The following is an 18,365-nucleotide window of genomic DNA, read 5'->3' as shown; positions in this document are numbered from 1 at the left end:
ACGGAGGACCAGGAAGTCAGCCAACTGCGTGCCGGCCCGGGGCCGGCGGCATCCACACAAGTTCGCAGAAGCAGGAGAAAGCTCGGGAGGGGCGTCTGGCGCGGCGAAGACCAGCCCTGAGACCGGAGAGGTCGGCAGACGCTGCCCAGCAGCGCGCCGGGCGGAGCCGCGCCGGTACACCATCCCCGCCGTGCGCCCTGGGCCCAGCCATGCGCCCGGGGGGCGTGCGCAGCTTCGCGCTGGAGCTGGCGCGGGGCCCGGACGACGCGTACCGCGGCGGGGAGCGCCTGTGCGGCCGGGTGCTGCTGGAGGTGGCGGCGCCGCTGCGGGTGCTGGCGCTCGAGGTGGCGGCGCGCGGCGGGGCGGTCACGCACTGGCTCGAGGCCCGAAGCGTGGGTGTCAATGCCATCTCCAGCGACTACGTGGCCGCCGAGACGTACCTGCGATGGCGGCAGCTGCTGCTCCGAGGTGAGCCGCTCATCTCCCCCCACCCCCGAGCCAGAATCCCCGCCACCGACCCCTCTTCTCAGGTCTGGGCGCCCCTTTCCAAGCTCTTTAGAGGCCGTGTGGGCTGGCAACCCTTCTCAAGAGGGGGACTCTCTTACCCACTAGGACTCCCTTGACCTAGGGGATGTGCGGTGGAGACATCCCCTCAGCCACCCACCCCGCCCCGCCCCGCCCCATGTGGAGTCTGGAGGTGTTAGCAATCGCTTGCACTCCGGATACAGCAGTGAGGAATCAAAGGAGTCAGGACGAAGTTTTGGGTGAAGTGGAAAAGTATAGTTTTACTGCTTTGCCTGGCTCTGCCTTGAAAAAACGATGTCTCTACCCCAGAAGACTAGATGAGGGGTTTTATAATAGTGGCTCAACACTGGGGGTCTTTGATAACATTAAGGTGTGAGCAGGGCTTGCATGCCCTTAATCTCATCTCAGGTGGTCGGTCTTCTAATCTTTGTGAGCGTCTCTGCTCCCTGTAATCTTGTCTCAGGGGGTTTCTTGGCTCCTCCCTTGATTAGCAACTGTTCAAACCCACCCTATGAAACTCAGGAAAGGTTATGGGGGCTGGAGTCAAGAAATGGGGTCAGAAAGGCCTCTGTGCCTGGGAACCCCACAGGACCCCCTTGGTTTCAGGGGACCCCTTGGTGGAGCTAGGAGATCCCCCTCTCTAAACTCCAGGGTGTCTCATTAGCCCCAGGCCTGGGGGCTCTGATTCCCAAAGAAGGCCCGTGTCTCACCCCTGGCCAGTGCCCTTTACCAGTGTTTACATGAAGGGCTGTTTGCTGGATTGGGGATTTTGGTGGTGTTTGCAGGTAAGGCGGTGGGAATGCATCCCAGGCAGGGCGAAGACTTGGGGTAGGGTCAGATCAGATTAGGAGTCTTGGACATGTCCCTGCTTGCTGAGCCTCGGTGCTCCTCCCTTAGGCCATACAGCCAGTTGAGAGCAGAAGTAGGGGAGGGCAGGGACAGAAAGAGTAAGTCTGTGCTCTAGCACCTGCTGTGTGGCTGAAGAGGATGTTGGCCTTTCTGGGCTGCCCTGGCCACTTCTTCAGGGAAGGCAGACCTCACTATACCCATCTGCAAGATGGGTAGAAACAGGATGCAGCTCAAATCTGGCTCCCTGCCCACAGCACCCTTACTTCCGGCCCTGCACAGACTAGATGCTTTGCCTACAGACTTACTACTTTGTCCAAACAGCCGCCAGGTGTGGGAGGCTCTGGCCTGATGCGCTGTGGAAACCAAAGCATAGCTGGCATGGAATGAGGCAAGAAGGGGCCCTGTAGGCACTTCCCTTTCCTTGAGACTCAGGGAAATCAGAGCTGGTCTCGCCCTCCAGCGCTCCTGCTCCCATTCACTGGTAGCTTCCTTAAGGTATTGGAGGAGTGAAGCAGAGTTGCTGCATGACTTCTGGTGAGTCCCTGCTCCTCTCTGGGTCTCTGGGGGAACCCATCTGTGAAATGGACTGAGGACAGTGGCTCAGAATGAACCTTCCCAGGATTACCCTGGTGGTCCAGTGGTTAAAACTCTTGAGCTTCCATCACAGGGGACGTGGGTTCAATACCTGGTACCTGGTCACAAAACTAAGATCCCACAAGTCTTGTGTGACCAAAAAGAAAGTATGAGCCATCCCATCCCCCCAAGGTCACTCTATTCCCTGCCTCCTCCTGGGCCTGTGGCCTCCTGTCTTCTTTCTAGACTTCACTTGGCCCTGGGAGAAGGTCCTAGTGCCTTATTTCAGCCCCAGAGCCCTCCACCAGGCTGATCACTGAGTGGACAGCCTCTACCGCTCTCTACCAGTTTGCCCTGACCTCTATCACTGACTGGTTGTGTTGGTTATGGCCGCCTCCCACTGGGGGTGTCTTGGCCTCAGCTGGGGTTCCAGCCGGGCTGAGCCAGACTCAGAAGGGATGGCCAAGGTAGGGGGTGTTAGGACTTCCTAAAGGAAATTAGCCCTGGACTGATGCTGAAGCTCCGATACTCTGGCCACTTGATGGGAAAAGCCAACTCACTGGAAAAGACCCTGATGCTGGGAAAGGTTGAGGGCAGGAGGAAAAGGGGGCAACAGAGGATGAGATGGTTTCATGACATGAGTTTGAGCAAACTCTGGGAAATAGTGAAGGACAGGGAAGCCTGGTGTCCTGCAGTTCATGGGGTGGCAAAAAGTTGGATACGACTTAGGGACTGAACAAGGTAGGGAGTGGGTTCAAGCAGCAATGTATGACGCTGCCACCAGAGGGCGCAGGCGCTTCGCAGATCGCGTACTGGCAGCTTCCGACTTGGTGGTTAGATCCCAAAGGCACACCGCAGCCCTGAACCCGGGGACTCCATGAGTTTCCCCGGTACTTGGTTCTGTCTGTGAGGGGAAGAGCTGGGTCAAAAGAGCAAACAAGTTCGCGGAGACGGGAAGGGTGGGGAAAGGGGGTGGAGAGGGCAGGTGCTGAAAGTTTGGAAAGGAACGTGGAGCAAAAGCGCTGAGGCGCCGCTGAGTGGCAGTGTGTCAGGGGCGGGTGGATGAGTCCGGAGAGAGGCTCTGGGAGGGGTCGAGTAGGGCTACACCGCGATTCATGCACAACTCTCTGAGGTCGGGGCTGATTTTGTTCTGGCTCTACAAACTGTGGAAACTCAGGCTCCGAGATGTCATTGAACCAGGTCACCCAGCTGAGCGGGTTTGAAATCATAGGTGGGGGCAGCAGGCGCCCAGTGTCGGGAGGCCCCAGCCACTTCTTCCTCCCTCCCCCATTGCACGGGGTAGGCGGTGGGCGGGCCGAGCTGAGGCCCGAGGTAGCTAGTCCTAGACTCTCAGGGACCTGGCCGTTCCCTCCAGCCCCGGCTGGACATGCATCGAGTCACGTCTGCAAGCGGCGGCCGGTAGATGATTAAGCCGACGGCAGAACGCTCTTGCTAGGTGACCTGGCCTCGGTTTTTCCTGTTCACCTCTGCAGTCTGAGAGATACTTGTTCTGTGCCGTGATGCTTGTCTCATCCCAGGGTCCAAGAGGGTAGCAAGGGGTAGAAGGCCGCCAGCCGCAAGCCGGGGCTTTTGTTGTTTTGCTCCAAGCCTGGGCAAGACCGCGCCTCTTACCGCGCCATTGGCGTATTCCCTTCCGGGGGCGGGACCTACATCTCGCCCCGCCCCTCCCGCCGTATAAATGCGGCGCCGGCGCAGGCTGTGAGGAGTCTCTGGCCCGACGTTCGAGTGCGCCTGCGCGCGCCTGGTAGGCTCGCGTCCTGAGGCTGCAGCCGTAGAGCCGCCGCGCCGCGGGTTCGAAGCCAGGGGCCGCTCGCCGCGAGTTCGTATCCCTGCGGCGATGCTGTTCGACAAGGTGAAGGCATTCGTGGTGCTACTGGATGGTGCTAGCTCAGGCTCTGAGCCCGTGTTCAGCGGCGGCCAGGCGGTGGCCGGCCGAGTGCTTCTGGAGCTAGCGAGCCCGGCGCGAGTGAGCTCCCTGAAGCTGCGCGCGCGGGGTCGCGCCCATGTGCACTGGACCGAGTCTCGCAGCGCGGGCTCGAGCACGGCGTACACGCAGAGCTACAGCGAGCGCGTGGAGGTTGTGAGCCACCGTGCCACGCTACTCGCGCCAGGTACCAGCCGAGGGACCCTTGCACTGCGCTTGCTGTGTGCTCCGGGAGCCCCTTCGCAGCCACTGAGCCGCCCCCTCTTACTCCTATCTGCAGGCACTGGAGAGACCACAACGCTGCCTCCTGGGCGTCATGAATTCCCATTCAGCTTCCAGCTGCCACCGTAAGTCGAGTGGGGTGCAGGATTGTGGGGGAGCCTGTAAGTGTCCCTAGGTCTGCAGCCCCTTCCAGGTTTGGGACTCCACTGCTCAGTATCCGGGGGCCACTGAGACCCCAGATTGTCTCCCTGGGAGGCCCCCCAGAGTGTCTCTTGTCTCTCATACCCCAAAGCCTTTGGGGATGGATCTCCAACCTGGGTGTCTCTGGGTCTGACCTTCCGTCCACCCCCAGGACGCTAGTGACTTCCTTTGAAGGCAAACACGGCAGTGTAAGATACTGCATCAAAGCCACCCTCCACCGGCCCTGGGTTCCTACCCGTCGGACAAGGAAGGTGTTTACTGTTATTGAGCCTGTGGATATCAACACACCGGCTCTGCTGGTGAGTGGCTGCCCTTGATGGGTTGGGGGCGTCCCAGGCAGGGTCCTGGCTACATGGTGATTGGCTCCTCACTCCTCCCCTCACAAAGTGGGGGTCACAGCGGAGCCCTGGCAGGGAGGGAGGGAGGCATGGGAATGCTGGTGGAGCTAGGTGCAAGAACCAGCTGCACCAGTTTGCTTCGTGGCTCTGTGTGAGTGTCTCACCCTCTCTGAGCCTCCCACGCATCCCTTGTCTGTGAAAGGGGGCACAATCAGAGCTTACAATAATAATGGCTTACTGAGCACTCATTAACACTAAGTGCCTGGCTTGTTCACTTGTTTTTAGCTTAATGAGATGGGTCACGTTCCTGGACCCATTTTACAAACAGACTCTTAGAAACCAGAATGCTAGGCCCTGCCTCAAATCTTCCTTCAGCTGAGGGTGGTTTAGAAGCTCCACAGGGTCTGGGGTTGGTACAATGGGACCAGTTTCACATCCTTTTCCTCCGCTCCACCCCCGACCAGGCCCCTCAAGCCGGAGCTCGGGAAAAGATTGCCCGATCCTGGTACAGTAACCGTGGCCTTGTCTCCCTCTCAGCCAAGATTGACCGCAAGGGCTACACACCAGGTAACAGGTGGGAGGGCCTGGATTGGGAAAAGGGCCAGTGTCAGGGTTGCAGATGGGGAACCTGAGGCCCTGCGGTTCCATCTAACAGGTGAAGTGATCCCTGTCTTCGCTGAGATCGACAACGGCTCCACGCGCCCCGTGCTGCCTCGGGCAGCTGTGATCCAGACCCAGACCTTCATGGCGCGAGGTGCCCGCAAACAGAAGCGAGCCGTGGTGGCTAGCCTCTCGGGGGAGCCTGTGGGCCCCGGGCGGCGGGCACTGTGGCAGGGCCGGGCTCTGCGGATCCCTCCCGTGGGTCCTTCTATCTTGCACTGTCGTGTGCTACACGTGGACTATGCCCTCAAGGTAGAGTATCCTCAGAGGCCGGGGTGGTTGCATTTGCTGGGAGAGATGGAGGGCAGGAGGAAAAGAGGGAGACAGAGAATGAGATGGTTGGATGACGTCACTGACTCAATGGACATGAGCTTGAGCAAACTCAGGGAGATGGTGAAGGACTGGGAAGCCTGGCATGCTACAGCCCATGGGGTCACGGGGTTGGACACAGCTTAGTTACCGAACAGCAACAACAACCAGCCTGGGGTCCCCCTCCCTCCCTGAGGCTAGAGCTGGGACCTCTGGGCCTCCTCCTGTAAGAAGGTGTGTGTGGCCAGGGCTGCCCGGGTGGCTGGTCTTCTGTATTATGGCACTTCCCTCCAGGTCTGTGTGGACATCCCGGGCTCATCCAAGCTGCTCTTGGAGCTCCCACTGGTCATCGGCACCATCCCCCTGCACCCTTTCGGCAGCCGCTCGTCTAGCGTGGGCAGCCATGCCAGCTTCCTGATGGACTGGGGGCTGGGGGTCCTGCCAGAGCGGCCTGAAGGTGAACTCTCCCTCCTGCCGTGGGTGGGCATGGGTGGGAGACAGGCAAGGCCTGGCTGGCTCTCTTCCCCTCCAGCCTCGCTCACTGCCCCCATCTGTAGAAGTGCTCCGGAACAATCATGTTGGCAACCCGAGTCTCCCCCAAGAATCCCAGTCCAGGGGCACACGGCCCAGGAGCCCCAGAACTGGCCACACCAGCTCCACCTGGCCATTGCCCCTGATTCTGGGGCTGCCCTCCTCCTCCACCAGCCTCACCCACCCTGGCTTTCAATTCCAGCCCCTCCTGAGTACTCCGAGGTGGTGCCTGATGAGGAGGTGGCAGCCATGGAGCAGAGCCTCTTGCCGCTACTGCAGGACCCTGACGTGAGCATGGAAGGCCCCTTCTTTGCCTACATCGAGGAGTTCCGCTTCCGCCCACCGCCCCTGTACTCCGAGGTGAGCTTGGGGGTTCAAGAAGCCCCTGTGCCTCTCCAAGGCCCTGGGAGCCAAGAGGAAGGGAAGGAACCACAGGTGAATCTTCAGTAATGATAGAACTCCTAGGGACTTTCCTGGTGGTCCAGGGAAGAATCCACCTTCCAAGACAGGGGAAGAGGGTTTGATCGCTGGTGAGGCCAGTAGGACCCCACATACTGTGAGGCAGTCAAGCCCATGCGCCCTAACTACTAAGTCCTCGAGCCTCAACTTGAGAGCCCGGGTGCTGTAAACTGCAGAGCCCAAATGCTCTGAAGCCTGCACCATCACAACTAGAGAGAAGCCTGTGTGCAGCAATTAAGACCCAATGCAGTCAAAATGAAAGTTCTTCTATTTTAAAGTGATAGAGCATCTTCTACCTCCTGTCCAGGGCCTGAACCCACTTTGCATCTCAGTCTGTTCCTAAGCGTTGCTCCCTAACCTAGTGTGGGAGTGGAGATCCAGGAAGATAGGGTAGGGGCGTTTCTGAGCCTCCAGGGCCTCCTAAGACTTGATGGGATCATTTCTGGCAGGAGGATCCAAACCCACCCTCCGAGGCCAGGAGGCCCCGCTGCATGACCTGCTGAATGTCAGGTGGAAACCTCAAAGGATAAGGTGTTTACACATGCTTCCAGCCACCATGGACATGAGCAAGGAGGGGCTAGATGAAGAACAGACTGCGCTGACTACATTGAAGTTGGGGAAACTGAGTCTCAGAACGTAACAGGGCCATTCCAACATCACACAGAGGAAGAGCCAGTCTGGAGTCTGGACATATCTGGACTGGTCCTCATAAGGTACCAGATACCCACAGTGGGATCTGAGAAACCATTCAACCTGTCTACATCGGCCTATGTTCCCTCAGAAGCCTCCAGTCTGAGAGCGACAGAACCAGACATAAATACTTCCAGACCCACAGGACCAGAGGAAAGGCCCCCGAGCTGGGAGAGTCCAAAGAGGGAGTAGAGAAGGCTTCCTGGGGAAAGGGCATTTTAGCTAAGGCTTTGGTGTATGAACAAGAGCTTGGTAGGCAGGCAAACAAGAGGAAAAGTCGAAGAAGGTCAGAGCTGACTAATGTTTGGAGACCGTCCCCTTCATCTTTGGAGTGGGACTCAGTCGAGGCCGTCCTGCAAGGTCCGGGAGGCGAGAGGGCCCAGGAACGAGGCATTCAGGAAAGCAGGTCATCAGGGCCATGTGGGGGCTGAAGGGTGGCAGGTGCAGTGACTCTAGCCTTAAAACCTTTGAAAACCGGAGACTCCTATCCCAGGCTGGAGCGCCTGGGCGCCTCCACATGATCCAGCACATGAGTACTGCCTGGGTACTGCATGGCCTGAAAAACACAGGTTCAAAGGAAGACAGACAAGACTGGCTACATAGCTTGCAGAATGAAAATGTGGGGCCGCTTGTTCAAGAATTAAGAATTTCAAGACAGGGACAGCAGAGCATTAACCCAGGCTGTGGGGACAGAGGTCAGCCTGGGGTGACAGAGTAGGGCCACAGTATGCTTCTGAACACCCGCTGTGTCCCAGAGGCACACAATATGATGGGGCAGCTGGATAAGCCTCCAAGTGCAGAGACCCGGCCGAGGCAGGGCCCCCGCCTGGGACTCCACATTTCTGATAAGCCTTAAATTGTTCTCTTTTGTACATTTTTTTTTTAAATAAAAATCACAGAGGAAGAGCTTGGACTTGGTGGTTTATTGCCCCCAGGTGCTGAGAAAGTTGGGTGGCCTTGACCACCATCTTGGGTCTGGATCTCAGATGGAACTCCAGGCTAAGGAGGGTTGAGGGGCCCATTGACCAGAAGGTGAAGCTGAGGCTCGAGGACACCGAGGGAGGCTGACACCACATCTCTCCCCTCAGTGTAGTTGCAAGGCTCGGGGCAGAGCTGGCGGAGGCCTCATCTGTGTCCACAGAGTGGAGCCGAGCAGGTGGGAGGGAGGCCAGAGGCAGGAGGATCCTGCCTGTCTGTGGAGTCTGCGCGGTTGTTGCTTTTGTTGTCCTTGTTTAGTCCCTCGGTCTTGTCTGACTCTTTGCAACCCCATGGACTGTAGCCCGCCAGGCTCTTCTCTCTGTCCATGGGATTTCCCAGGCAAGCATACTGGAGTGGGTTGCCGTTTCCTTCTCCAGGGGATTTTCCTGACCCAGGGATTGAACCGACTTTTATTGAGATTCAATTCATTTGGCATTTGTAAGTGGGCCTAGCATTTAGGACCTTTCCAATGTTGTGCCACCATCACCTATAATTCCCAATGATGCTCATCAGCCCCAAAGGAGACCTTGTCCCCATGAGCCGTCACTCCCCGTTCCTCCTCCCTTAGCCCCAGGCAACCACTCATCTGCTTGCTTTGGTCTCTGACTTGGCCCGTTCTGGACATTTCATGTAGATGAGCTCATCGAATATGTGGCCTTTTGTGTCTGGCTTCTTTGACTCAGCAGGAAGTTCAGGCACTTTTGTTGTAGCAGGAATCCACGCTTTGATCCTTTTGATGGCCAAGTGATATTCCATTGTGTAGATGCACCACGTTTTACTATCCACTCAGCCTCTGTTGATGGACATTTGGGTCATTTCCACCCCCTGATAATTGGGACTCAGGTGGCTGTGGTTGTGCTTGTACAGGGTTTGTTTGAGTACCCACAGAACTCTAGGGCAGCTCTAGTGGCCTGGAGGTTGTCGCTTTTCTGGAGCTGCAGGTGTGGAAAGTGAGTCCAACAGAATGAGGTAGCTTGCCCAGGGTCAGTTAGTGCCGCAGCTGCCACTCGAAAACGGCCCTGGAACGCTGGAATCCCGTGCAACTCAGGCTCCTCCCCAGGCCAGAAGCCCCGCCCCATTGGGCGGGGCCCAATTAGACCACCTTGACTTTCTGCCCACCGGTCTTCCCAAAGCAGTGAAAATTACCTAGCGGCCCAGGTGGCCACTTGTGGGGCTGAGGGGCAGGATTGAGGACTGGGGGGAGCCTGGAGCAGGACCTGGGAACGCAGTGTTCAGGCTTTGCTCTCTGTGATGATGGGTTCGGAAGTCACTTGCTTCTGAACCTCAGTTTCCCCATCTGAGACTCTGGACACTTCCTCTCACATCAATCACTCTCCTCCCTGGTCTAAATTTAGGCCCTGATTCCCAACATCTCCTGGTCTTGGGGTCAACCTAGTCCTCCCAGTCCAGCAGTATCTGCCCTGGGTAGCTAATTGGCCATCAAGCTTGGAACTTGTCAGACTTGGGGTTCCTGGGGGCCCAGTGGCAGGCATGAGATGTTCCTATAGTACGATTACCCAGATCCCCAAATGGCAGCCTCAGGTGGGGCTGAGTTCCCCATCAGCTGGATTGTGGAAGATGCAAGATTGCAGTTTCCTGATTCATGTTCCCAAACGAAGAAGAGACTGAGGTGTTTATTGCAACAGTGGACGTGGGTACATGTCTATGAAAGGTTCCCCCAAGGGGCTTGGGAGGACAAGCTACCTCGTGTCCCCAGGACTCCTGCGTCTGCAACTCTCTGGAACCTGATCCCTAAAGGAGGCAGATTTTCTGGTTCAGATAAATGACAACAAGCATGGAGCTAGGCCAGGCAGCCCAGGATGCAGGGAACTCCCTGGATGTTGTGTGGGGCCCACAGAGTATAGAGGAGTGTGGCCAAATGTTCTTCTGAAATAAAATCCCTCCCCTCCTTGGTCCTCTAAGACCACCACCCACCTCTCCCTCCAGTTTCCCCCTCCATCCCTGGCTGCTACTCAAACACCCCAAGCTGACCCCAAGCTTTGCACATGCTTTTCCTTCTGCTAAAAGGCTGTTCCCTATAGCTGGCCCCTCTTTACACACTAGCCTTAAATTTCAGGGATAGCCCAGCCTAAAGTCACCACCCCTCATCATTCCCTCCCCCATCCCCCTGTCCCATGTTTTCTTTGCCTTTGTCAGTCTCTGAAATTTGTATTTAGATATTCACTTGTCTGGCTGAGACCGTGAGAGCGGGGCTAAGTCAGGGGCGTATCTGGGGTCCCAGCACACAGCAGGTATGAGTGACTGGAGGGGACTCCCCATCTACTCTGGTGTGAAGAAAGACTCTGAAGGGGGTAGGAGGGTCACTGCTTCACGTTTATTCCCAGGACCCCCGAGAATCAGAACTGTCACCGGCTTAGAGTCAAGGCCAGGCCTCTCTGTGTCTCTCACTGCTGTGTCTCTCTCTGCTCTTCGCCTCCGCCATCTCCGCCTCTTCATGTCGCGCTCTCACTGGCTCTTACCGTCTCTGTCTGACTTACCATCTCTGCCTTTCTCCGTCCCTGGCTCTTTTACCATCTCTCTCCGGCCCTGGCTGCGCCAAGCCCAGGGCATGGGTGACAGGCAGGCAGGGCGCCCGCTGCTTGTTTTCTGCCCTTACTGGCAGCCGGCCCAGCCGGGCTGCTGTTCAGGAATCTTCCAGCCGCCCTGCTCCAGCCACCGGGCCCAGCCACCACCAGCCTCTCCCCCCCGGCACATTCTGTCCCGAGCAGGGAGTACTGGGGGCGGGCGGGCAGGGGGACATGTTCCTGCCCGGCTCCAGTTACAGGACAGCCCGTCCTGGTGGCCCTGCTCCCCACCAGCGCTGGCCCCTAACGCCTCCCCTCCTTGCTCTGGGCTTAGATCTTCTTGAATGGGGCCCCTCCTCCAGCTGGTCCCTACCTCAGGAACTCTGCACCTGCCAAGGCTTCCATCGGGAGCTCCCTCTCCCCAGATGGTCCCAGGACCTTCTCCCTTGTAGACTTTCCCGTCCCTTGGCCAGAGCACCTCCTTAGTTCCCCTGCCCCCGCTCTGATGCATTTGCTTTCTGACCTTTGCCCTTCCCAGAGTTATATATTTATATGTTTAGGGGTTTTGTTTTTTTGTTTTTTGGCCTTGCCACGTGGCATGTGGGATCTTAATTCCCTGATCGGGGATCAAACCCGCACCCTCTTCATTGAAAGCACGGAGTCTTAATCCCTGGACCACCGGGAAGTCCCATACCTGTTGATTTGCTCGCTATTGCCCCAGGACCCCACTATATCCGCAGTGCCATTAGGGCTTGGTGACTATTTTAGAGTTGATGTCGTCAGCCTGAATTCTGGCTCATACACAAGACTCCTCATCTCCTGAGCCTGCCTGACCCACCCCAGCACCCCCCACACCAGGAGTCTCCCAGTTCTCTGACTGTTGCCCAGGGAATTCCCTGTACCGCCAGAGACACCTTTTTCCAACGAGGGGTTGGGTCTGTCTGTCCTTTAAGCCCACTGGGCTCTACACACAGGGGCAGCCACGAGGCACACACACACACACAAGCAGAGACACACAAACGGGCCCGCAGACTCGACCACACGCAGCTGAGAAACCACTGACACAGACCCTCTAACACGCGCCCGCTAGCACCTGTGCAGACAGGTTTGCCAGCAATGACCACACTCACCCCAGCGCTGGGCGCTCCCAGTCCTGGTTGAGGGTGTGTGGGGTGTGCACGTGTGGAGTCCCTCAACTCTGAGGAGGCTATGGCTTCTTTGCAGGTGGGGACAGGACGTGGGATTTGAATCCACGCCAGGGTATACTCCATCTTGTCCACACGCACCTCTGCCCTTGCTTCCCTGGTCCAGGAGTCACCCCCCACCCCCAACCTTGTTTTGATGTTTGGGGAAGGCCAGGAAAGTCCCCAGAAAGCATCGAGCTGGGCAAGGGGCCCAGGAGGAAGTGGTGACTCAGCCAGCAGCCAGCAGCGCCTGCCACGCTGTGCTGCCCCATCTCAAGGGAACACAGAGAGCAACAAGAAAGGATGGGGAAGGGGGCACACGGTAAACAGGGCCCCTAAACAGTGTGTGCGGTGGGGAGGGGAGCGCCTGGATGGCCCCTCGGCACTCCTACATCTCAACCATGCTGAGTCCAATTCACAGGTAGAAAAACTGAGGAAAAGAGAACAGGCGACTTGGCCCAAGGCTCCCCAGCCAGGAAGCAGCAGGCAGGGGACCCCTGAGCCTGCGGCAAAACGGTCCTGAGGGCGTCTACTCTCCCTGCTCACGTTTTGGTGGGCAGAAGGAGCCAGGTCTACTTCCTGCTTCCAGATGCAGAGAGGTGACTGGGTCTGGCCAATTAGAGGTTTCTGTCACCACAAGCTCAGGGATTGATTCAGGGATGGGTGTTTGAATCTGGCTGGGCCAATCACTGTGGGACTTTGGAGACTCCCTGGAGGTGACGACAAGGGTCCTCTTTACCAACCATGACAAGGACAGCAGAACAGAGTCTGGAGGACCACAAACACCCTGTGAAGTCAGGGTGGGGCCAGATGGGAAGGATGAGGGCTGGAGGGTCTTAGGAGGGCTAGGAGCAGGAGAGGACATTGGAGTTGGGACTTTGATGGATGAAGAAGAGTTTGCCAGGGAGCTTGAGGAGAACATCCCAGGCAGAGGGCACAGCCTGTGCAACTCTGCTAGACAAGAGAGAGCCAAGCATGTCCTTAGCCATCCTGGTGGCTCAGGGACAGCTGTGGTTGTGTTTGTTTATTTGTTCCCGTGCTGGGTCTTTTACTGACCCCCAGAAGGTGAGACCAGGTCTGCCTTATCAGCTACTGAAGCTTCATTAATGTTTGTGACAGGGAGGGCACTCCTTGGGGGACACAGAGGGATGGGATGGGGAGAGTGAGTGGTGAATGGGAGGGTTGGATTCATGGGGCAGGAGAGCCTAGGGTTGCACGGGGGTGGCCCTAAAGCCAGGAGGCACTGGGCCACGGTCCAGGCAGGAAGGGGCAATTCCCCGTCTGTGAATCCTGGACCTCCAGGGATGGTGATCTAGTGGGAGGCAGGTTAGAGCTCAGGGTCTGGGCTCCAGGCACTATCTCTTCCTTCCTGGGTGACCTTGGGCTAGTGACAGCACCTCTCTGAACCTCAGTTTCCTCATCTGGCGTCGGATCTCACTAGAGGTCAGGGTCAGTACTGGGGTACAGAGCGGGTGCGGGATCTGCAGGGCTGGATGAGGGAGGGTTGTTGAAGCAGTGGGGGAGGGGCTGGGCCTGTCCAGAACATTCCATCAGCAGTTCCCAGCCACTTTGAAAACAGGAAGCCAGCCCTCAAGGGAGCCCCCAGCAGCGTTTCCTGAGCCTCCTAGTGACGCAGGCTGGGGGGTGTGCACATGTACACGTGTGTTTACAGGCGGCGGGGAGATAGGTGGAGCCACCAGCGTGCGCAGCATTTGCGTGTGCTTGTGTGTCTGTCTTGTCTGTGGCATCGCTTAGAGGTGTGTGCACACAAGTTGTGGGTACTCGAATGTGATCTGCATCTCAGTCAATGTGGAAAGCAGATATGGGCTGATTGGTGCATTTGTGAGTCTGGGTCCAGGTGTTAGGTGTGGGTGTCTGTCAGCAGTGGGTACTGGTGTGCCCTAGCAAGCACTAGTTTGTACTGGAGGGTACTGGCTTGTGCAGGCTTGTGTCAATATAGGCAGGCAGATAGGAGCCTATTTAGTGACCTCCCTCCCAGGCCTCTGAATCCCCAGGTAAGTCCTGATTCAGCTGTCAGTGGTCTCTCTGGATACCACCTCTTCCCTGCTCCAAACCCAAGGCCCTGCATAGCCCGTGTGATGCCTCCATTCTCCTTTCCTTCTGTCTCCCACTCACACATCAGCTCCTGGCCTACCTGCCTTCTTGCTGTTCCTGTAGGCTACCAAATATGTTCCTGCCTCAGGGCCTTTGCACACGCTATGCCAGCTACTTCCTTCCCCTCCTCCCCTTCTTTCCAATTTCAGGACACTGGCCTTGGGCAAGACACCCCCTCTCCTGATTCTCAACTATCTCCCTCTCCTCCCCCAAGCCCTCACTTTGACCACTTCCCTTTGCATCCTAGGATAAGTGGCATCCCTCTATAAACCTCAGTTTATTCTCCTGTAACCTGGGGCCAGTCTTGGTGTGGCCTCACTCACTCATAGTCATTGAGAAAGTGAAGAAGCCTGGACTCAAATTTGGACAGATCTCAGAGGCTTTGTCCTTGCCCATATTAAGTGAGAAAAACACCTGAAGGCTGGGGACAGTCTAGGTCATTCACTCACAGGAGCTAAGTGGGGCCAAACTGGGGACTTCCGTGGGTCATGTTCCTGGGATATCTTTTTCTTGCTCACAAACTTCTACTCATCCTTTAAAACCCCATCTCCAATACCCCTTTGCTCTGTCCCAGTTCTGACCTCATGGACTGAGGGCATTTGTATCTGACCATGTCTATCCCCCCCAGACAGGTCAGGGCTGAGGCCTCTCAGGAGCCGAGCATCACTCAGACAGGTACGCAGGACTGTGTTTCTCATATGCTGACTTCCTGGAGCTGGCTCAGGTCTCCCAGCCATGCCTGATTTTCAGGCGGTAACTCCTGCTGGCTTATCACCCTCAGGACTTGCCAAACTCAATAGTTAAAAGAGCAGGCAAAACTTTTCCGTTCCGCCGAGAGGTCTCTGTGTTCTGGAAATTCCCCTTCCAGAGGAGGCCTGGAAGAGGCCTCCAGCCCCTCTGGCCTTGGCTCACATCAGCTCCATGCCAGGCTGATTCATTTGAGAAAAGAACCCAAGACAGTTCAAGACACAGGCAATGCGGTAGGAGTTTCTCGCTGGTGTCCCCAGGGCAGCCTTGGGAGCGAAGAAACATGGCTCAGATACCATCCCCTATACACCTTCCCCAAAGCCCCTGAGGTCCAGTGTGGCCCCGCCCCCACAGCCTCCATCACAACAGACTTAGTCCCATCTCAGGGCCTTTGCACTTGCTGTTCCCCCTGCCTGGATAGCCCTTCCCTCACTCCTCACAAGATCTTCCCCTTCTCCTTGAGGTCTAAGTTCAAACATCCCTTCCTCAGAAGCCCTGGCTTCCCTGATCAAACCTGCCCTCCCTCATTCTCTCTGCTAGCCCTTCTTTTGCGCTCCCAACAATTCACAGTTACAACGTGTGAGGTGGTTGTCCTCCACCTCCCCTCTGTACTGGGACCTCTGAGAGGGCAGGGCTGATTTACCCAGCAAGTGTTCAGTGAACATGCGGTAACAATGGGTCTTCATTGCTCTGCACAAGATTTCTCTAGTTGCCGTGAGAGGAGGCTGCTCTCTAGCTGCGGCGTGTCGGTTTCTCGCTTCAGGGGCTTCTCTTGCTGCAGGGCGCACAGTCTCTAGAACGTGGGGGCTTCAGTAGTGTTGTGGTGCACGGACTTCGTTGCCAAGAGGCATGTGCAATCTTCCCAGATCAGGGATGGTTGGTAGGCAGATTCTCAACCACTGAACCGCCAGAGAAGTCCCACGCTGTCAATACTGACTGTTCACACAGTCTTGGGATACATTGACTGCTGTCAGAAACCAAATACTCCCTGCACCCAGCGTGTCAGCACATCAGGCTGAATGTTACTCATGCTTGCGATGGTATATGAACATCATGGACCACTGCACTTGTTTTTTGCACGGTATATGAACATCGGAAACTATTGAACTCATTGTTGGCCCAGTATATGAATGTCATATACTGCTGACCACTAACAGGATAGTATAGTGAACAGCCACTGCTTGGGAGCTTAGATCAAAAGTCGACAAGCTTTTTCTATTAATGGCCACATTATAAATTTTCTCGTTTCTGCCAGCCATACAGCATCCCTTGCAACTAGTCAATTCGGCTCTCTTGAAATCAGCTACAAACAACACTCAAATGAGTGAATGTGCCTGTAAAACTTTATTTATGCAAATTAAAATTGGAATTCCATGTAGTTTTTTTGTTTGTTTGTTTAGTTGGTTTTTATTTATTTGGCTGCACTGGGTCTTAGTTGTGGCCCATGTGGGATCCAGTCCCCTGACCAGGGATTGAACCCAGGCCTCCTGCATTGGGAGCTCAGAGTCTTAGCCCCTGGACCACCAGAGAAGTCCCCTCGTGTAGTTTTCACGGGTCACATATCTTCTTTTGGTGTGTTTTCAATCATGGAAAAGTGATGAAGCCCTTTCTAGGTCTGGCCAGTGCGGCAGTTTGCCAGCCCCTGGATAAGGCTCACGATGGGTAACGAAGTATCAAGATTCATTGTTTACAGAGTATCAGAGCTCTGTTTAAAGTGCTTCCAGGTCTCCAGCTAAGAAACATTAGGGCCAGTTGATGACTCACAGTGTCTGATCATTGACAAGTAACAGGTATCAGGACTTCATGTTTACAAAGTATCAGTACAAAATGAGCTCATGAGGCGTGGGGATCTGCCTTTAAGTTGGACCCAGCCACCAGCCCTGGTACTGATGGAGTGCTGGCCGGGCGGCGCGCTGCTGCCCATTCTCAGAATACTGTTTACCAAATATCCAGTGACAGGGGCTGGCCGCAGGGTATCGAGTCACAGGGCAATCACACTGAGACTCAGGCACTGTGACAACAACGCTAGACACCAGCTGTTTACAGTGACATGAGACCGGCTGTTTACAGGAGACCAGCCGCCCTGCTTCCGGATGCAGGAATCCAGATGGTGGGACAGGCTCCTCCTGTTTGCAGAGAGTCCTGGTCTAGGGACACCTCTTCTGTGCCAGGAGCCTGAGTGAGAAAAGTGCCTCCAACCCAGGCAAGGTGGGGCTTTGGCTCATTCAAACACCCTCTCCCCACCTCCTCCCCCACCCCCACCCCTGTCCTCAGGCAGGGCTCTTTGGAGGGGAGAATTGAGTAATTGAGTACTAAGACACTGGGTCTCATTGTCCCACTTGAATTCTTCTGCCCATCCCTGGCTGTGCCATGAATTAACTTCTCTGGACCTCCATTTCCTTATCTGTAAAATGGGTACAATGATGGATCAGGGTTCCATCAAGGTACAAGATACCCAATTAACTTTAAATTTCAGATAAATTTTTTTTAATTTTAGTATTGTTGTTGTTCAGTCCTCAAGTTGCATCTGAATCTTTGTGACCCCCATGGACTGCAGCACACCTGGCCTTCCTGTCCCTCACCATATCCTAGAGTTTGCCCAAGTTCATGCCATTGAACCAGTGACACCATCCAACCATCTCATCCTCTGTCGTCCCCTTCTCCTCCTGCCTTCAATCTTTCCCAGCATCAGGGTCTTTTCCAATGAGTCATCTGTTTGCATCAGGTGGCCAAAGTATTGGAGCTTCAGCTTCAGCATCAGTCCTTCCAATGAGTATTCAGGGTTGATTTCCTTTCAGATTGACTGGTTTGATATCCTTGGTGTCCAAGGGGCTCTCAAGTATCTTCTCTGGCACCAGAGCTCAAAAACATCAATTTGGATATAAATATAGACAATGCAATATTTGGGGTTATACCAAAAAAAAAAAAAGTCAGTTTTTTATCTGAAATTTGAAGTTAACTGAGTGCCTAGATGTTTATTTGCTAAACCTGACCCCTCACTCCCCTTTTTTAGCCATGCCATGTGACTTGCGGGATCTTAGTTCCCCAACCAGGGATTGAACCAGGGACCCAGCTGTGAAAATGCCGAGTCCTAACCACTGGACCATCAGGGAACTCCCTGACCTCCCTTTGATGAAACCTCAACCAATGGAGTTTGTGAGCATCCTAAGGGGATCCCAGGCCAGAAACAGAAAGTGGTACCGCTGATGGTTCACCATCCTTGTCTCCCCTCTAGGAGCTTAGGGGAATGGATCTGTTTTGATGATTGACTCATAAATACATCATCTGTCTCTGAGGACCAGAGCCTGGGTGACAGGAACAGCTCCACTACTCAAGAGTTTCATTAGAATTGTCTGCAAGAGCCTCTGGACCACAGGGGTCCACAGGAGGGTTGGGGGTCCAAGTTGTGTCTGAATCTTTGTGACCGCATGAACTGCAGCACGTCAAACCTCCCTGTCCCTCACCATCTCCCAGAGTCCAAATTTCTTCATTCACCGTGTCTCCCGGAAGTCAG

The 18,365-nt window shown here is 55.6% G+C and overlaps 1 protein-coding gene across 2 annotated transcripts; it reads left to right on the top strand.

The window, feature by feature from the left end:
• The first annotated feature begins 209 nt into the window (after window positions 1–209).
• On the top strand, window positions 210–8,208 carry ARRDC2 (arrestin domain containing 2). 2 transcript variants are annotated; one of them, XM_052642835.1, is made up of 8 exons: window positions 210–468; window positions 4,173–4,239; window positions 4,467–4,614; window positions 5,118–5,220; window positions 5,309–5,565; window positions 5,917–6,079; window positions 6,356–6,513; window positions 7,062–8,208. In XM_052642835.1, the coding sequence occupies exons 1-8, from the start codon at window positions 210–212 to the stop codon at window positions 7,113–7,115; spliced, it is 1,209 nt and encodes a 402-aa protein (XP_052498795.1). In that variant the 3' UTR covers window positions 7,116–8,208. The 2 variants fall into 2 exon arrangements, with proteins under 2 accessions (XP_052498795.1, XP_052498794.1); XM_052642834.1 differs by lacking the exon at window positions 210–468 and adding an exon at window positions 3,691–4,079.
• The last annotated feature ends 10,157 nt before the right edge of the window (window positions 8,209–18,365 follow it).

This window comes from Budorcas taxicolor, chromosome 7 (genome assembly GCF_023091745.1).
Source record: "Budorcas taxicolor isolate Tak-1 chromosome 7, Takin1.1, whole genome shotgun sequence".
Taxonomy (NCBI): domain Eukaryota; kingdom Metazoa; phylum Chordata; class Mammalia; order Artiodactyla; family Bovidae; genus Budorcas; species Budorcas taxicolor.
Note: the sequence above shows the minus strand (reverse complement) of the source record. Positions and strands in the feature narration are given on the sequence as shown.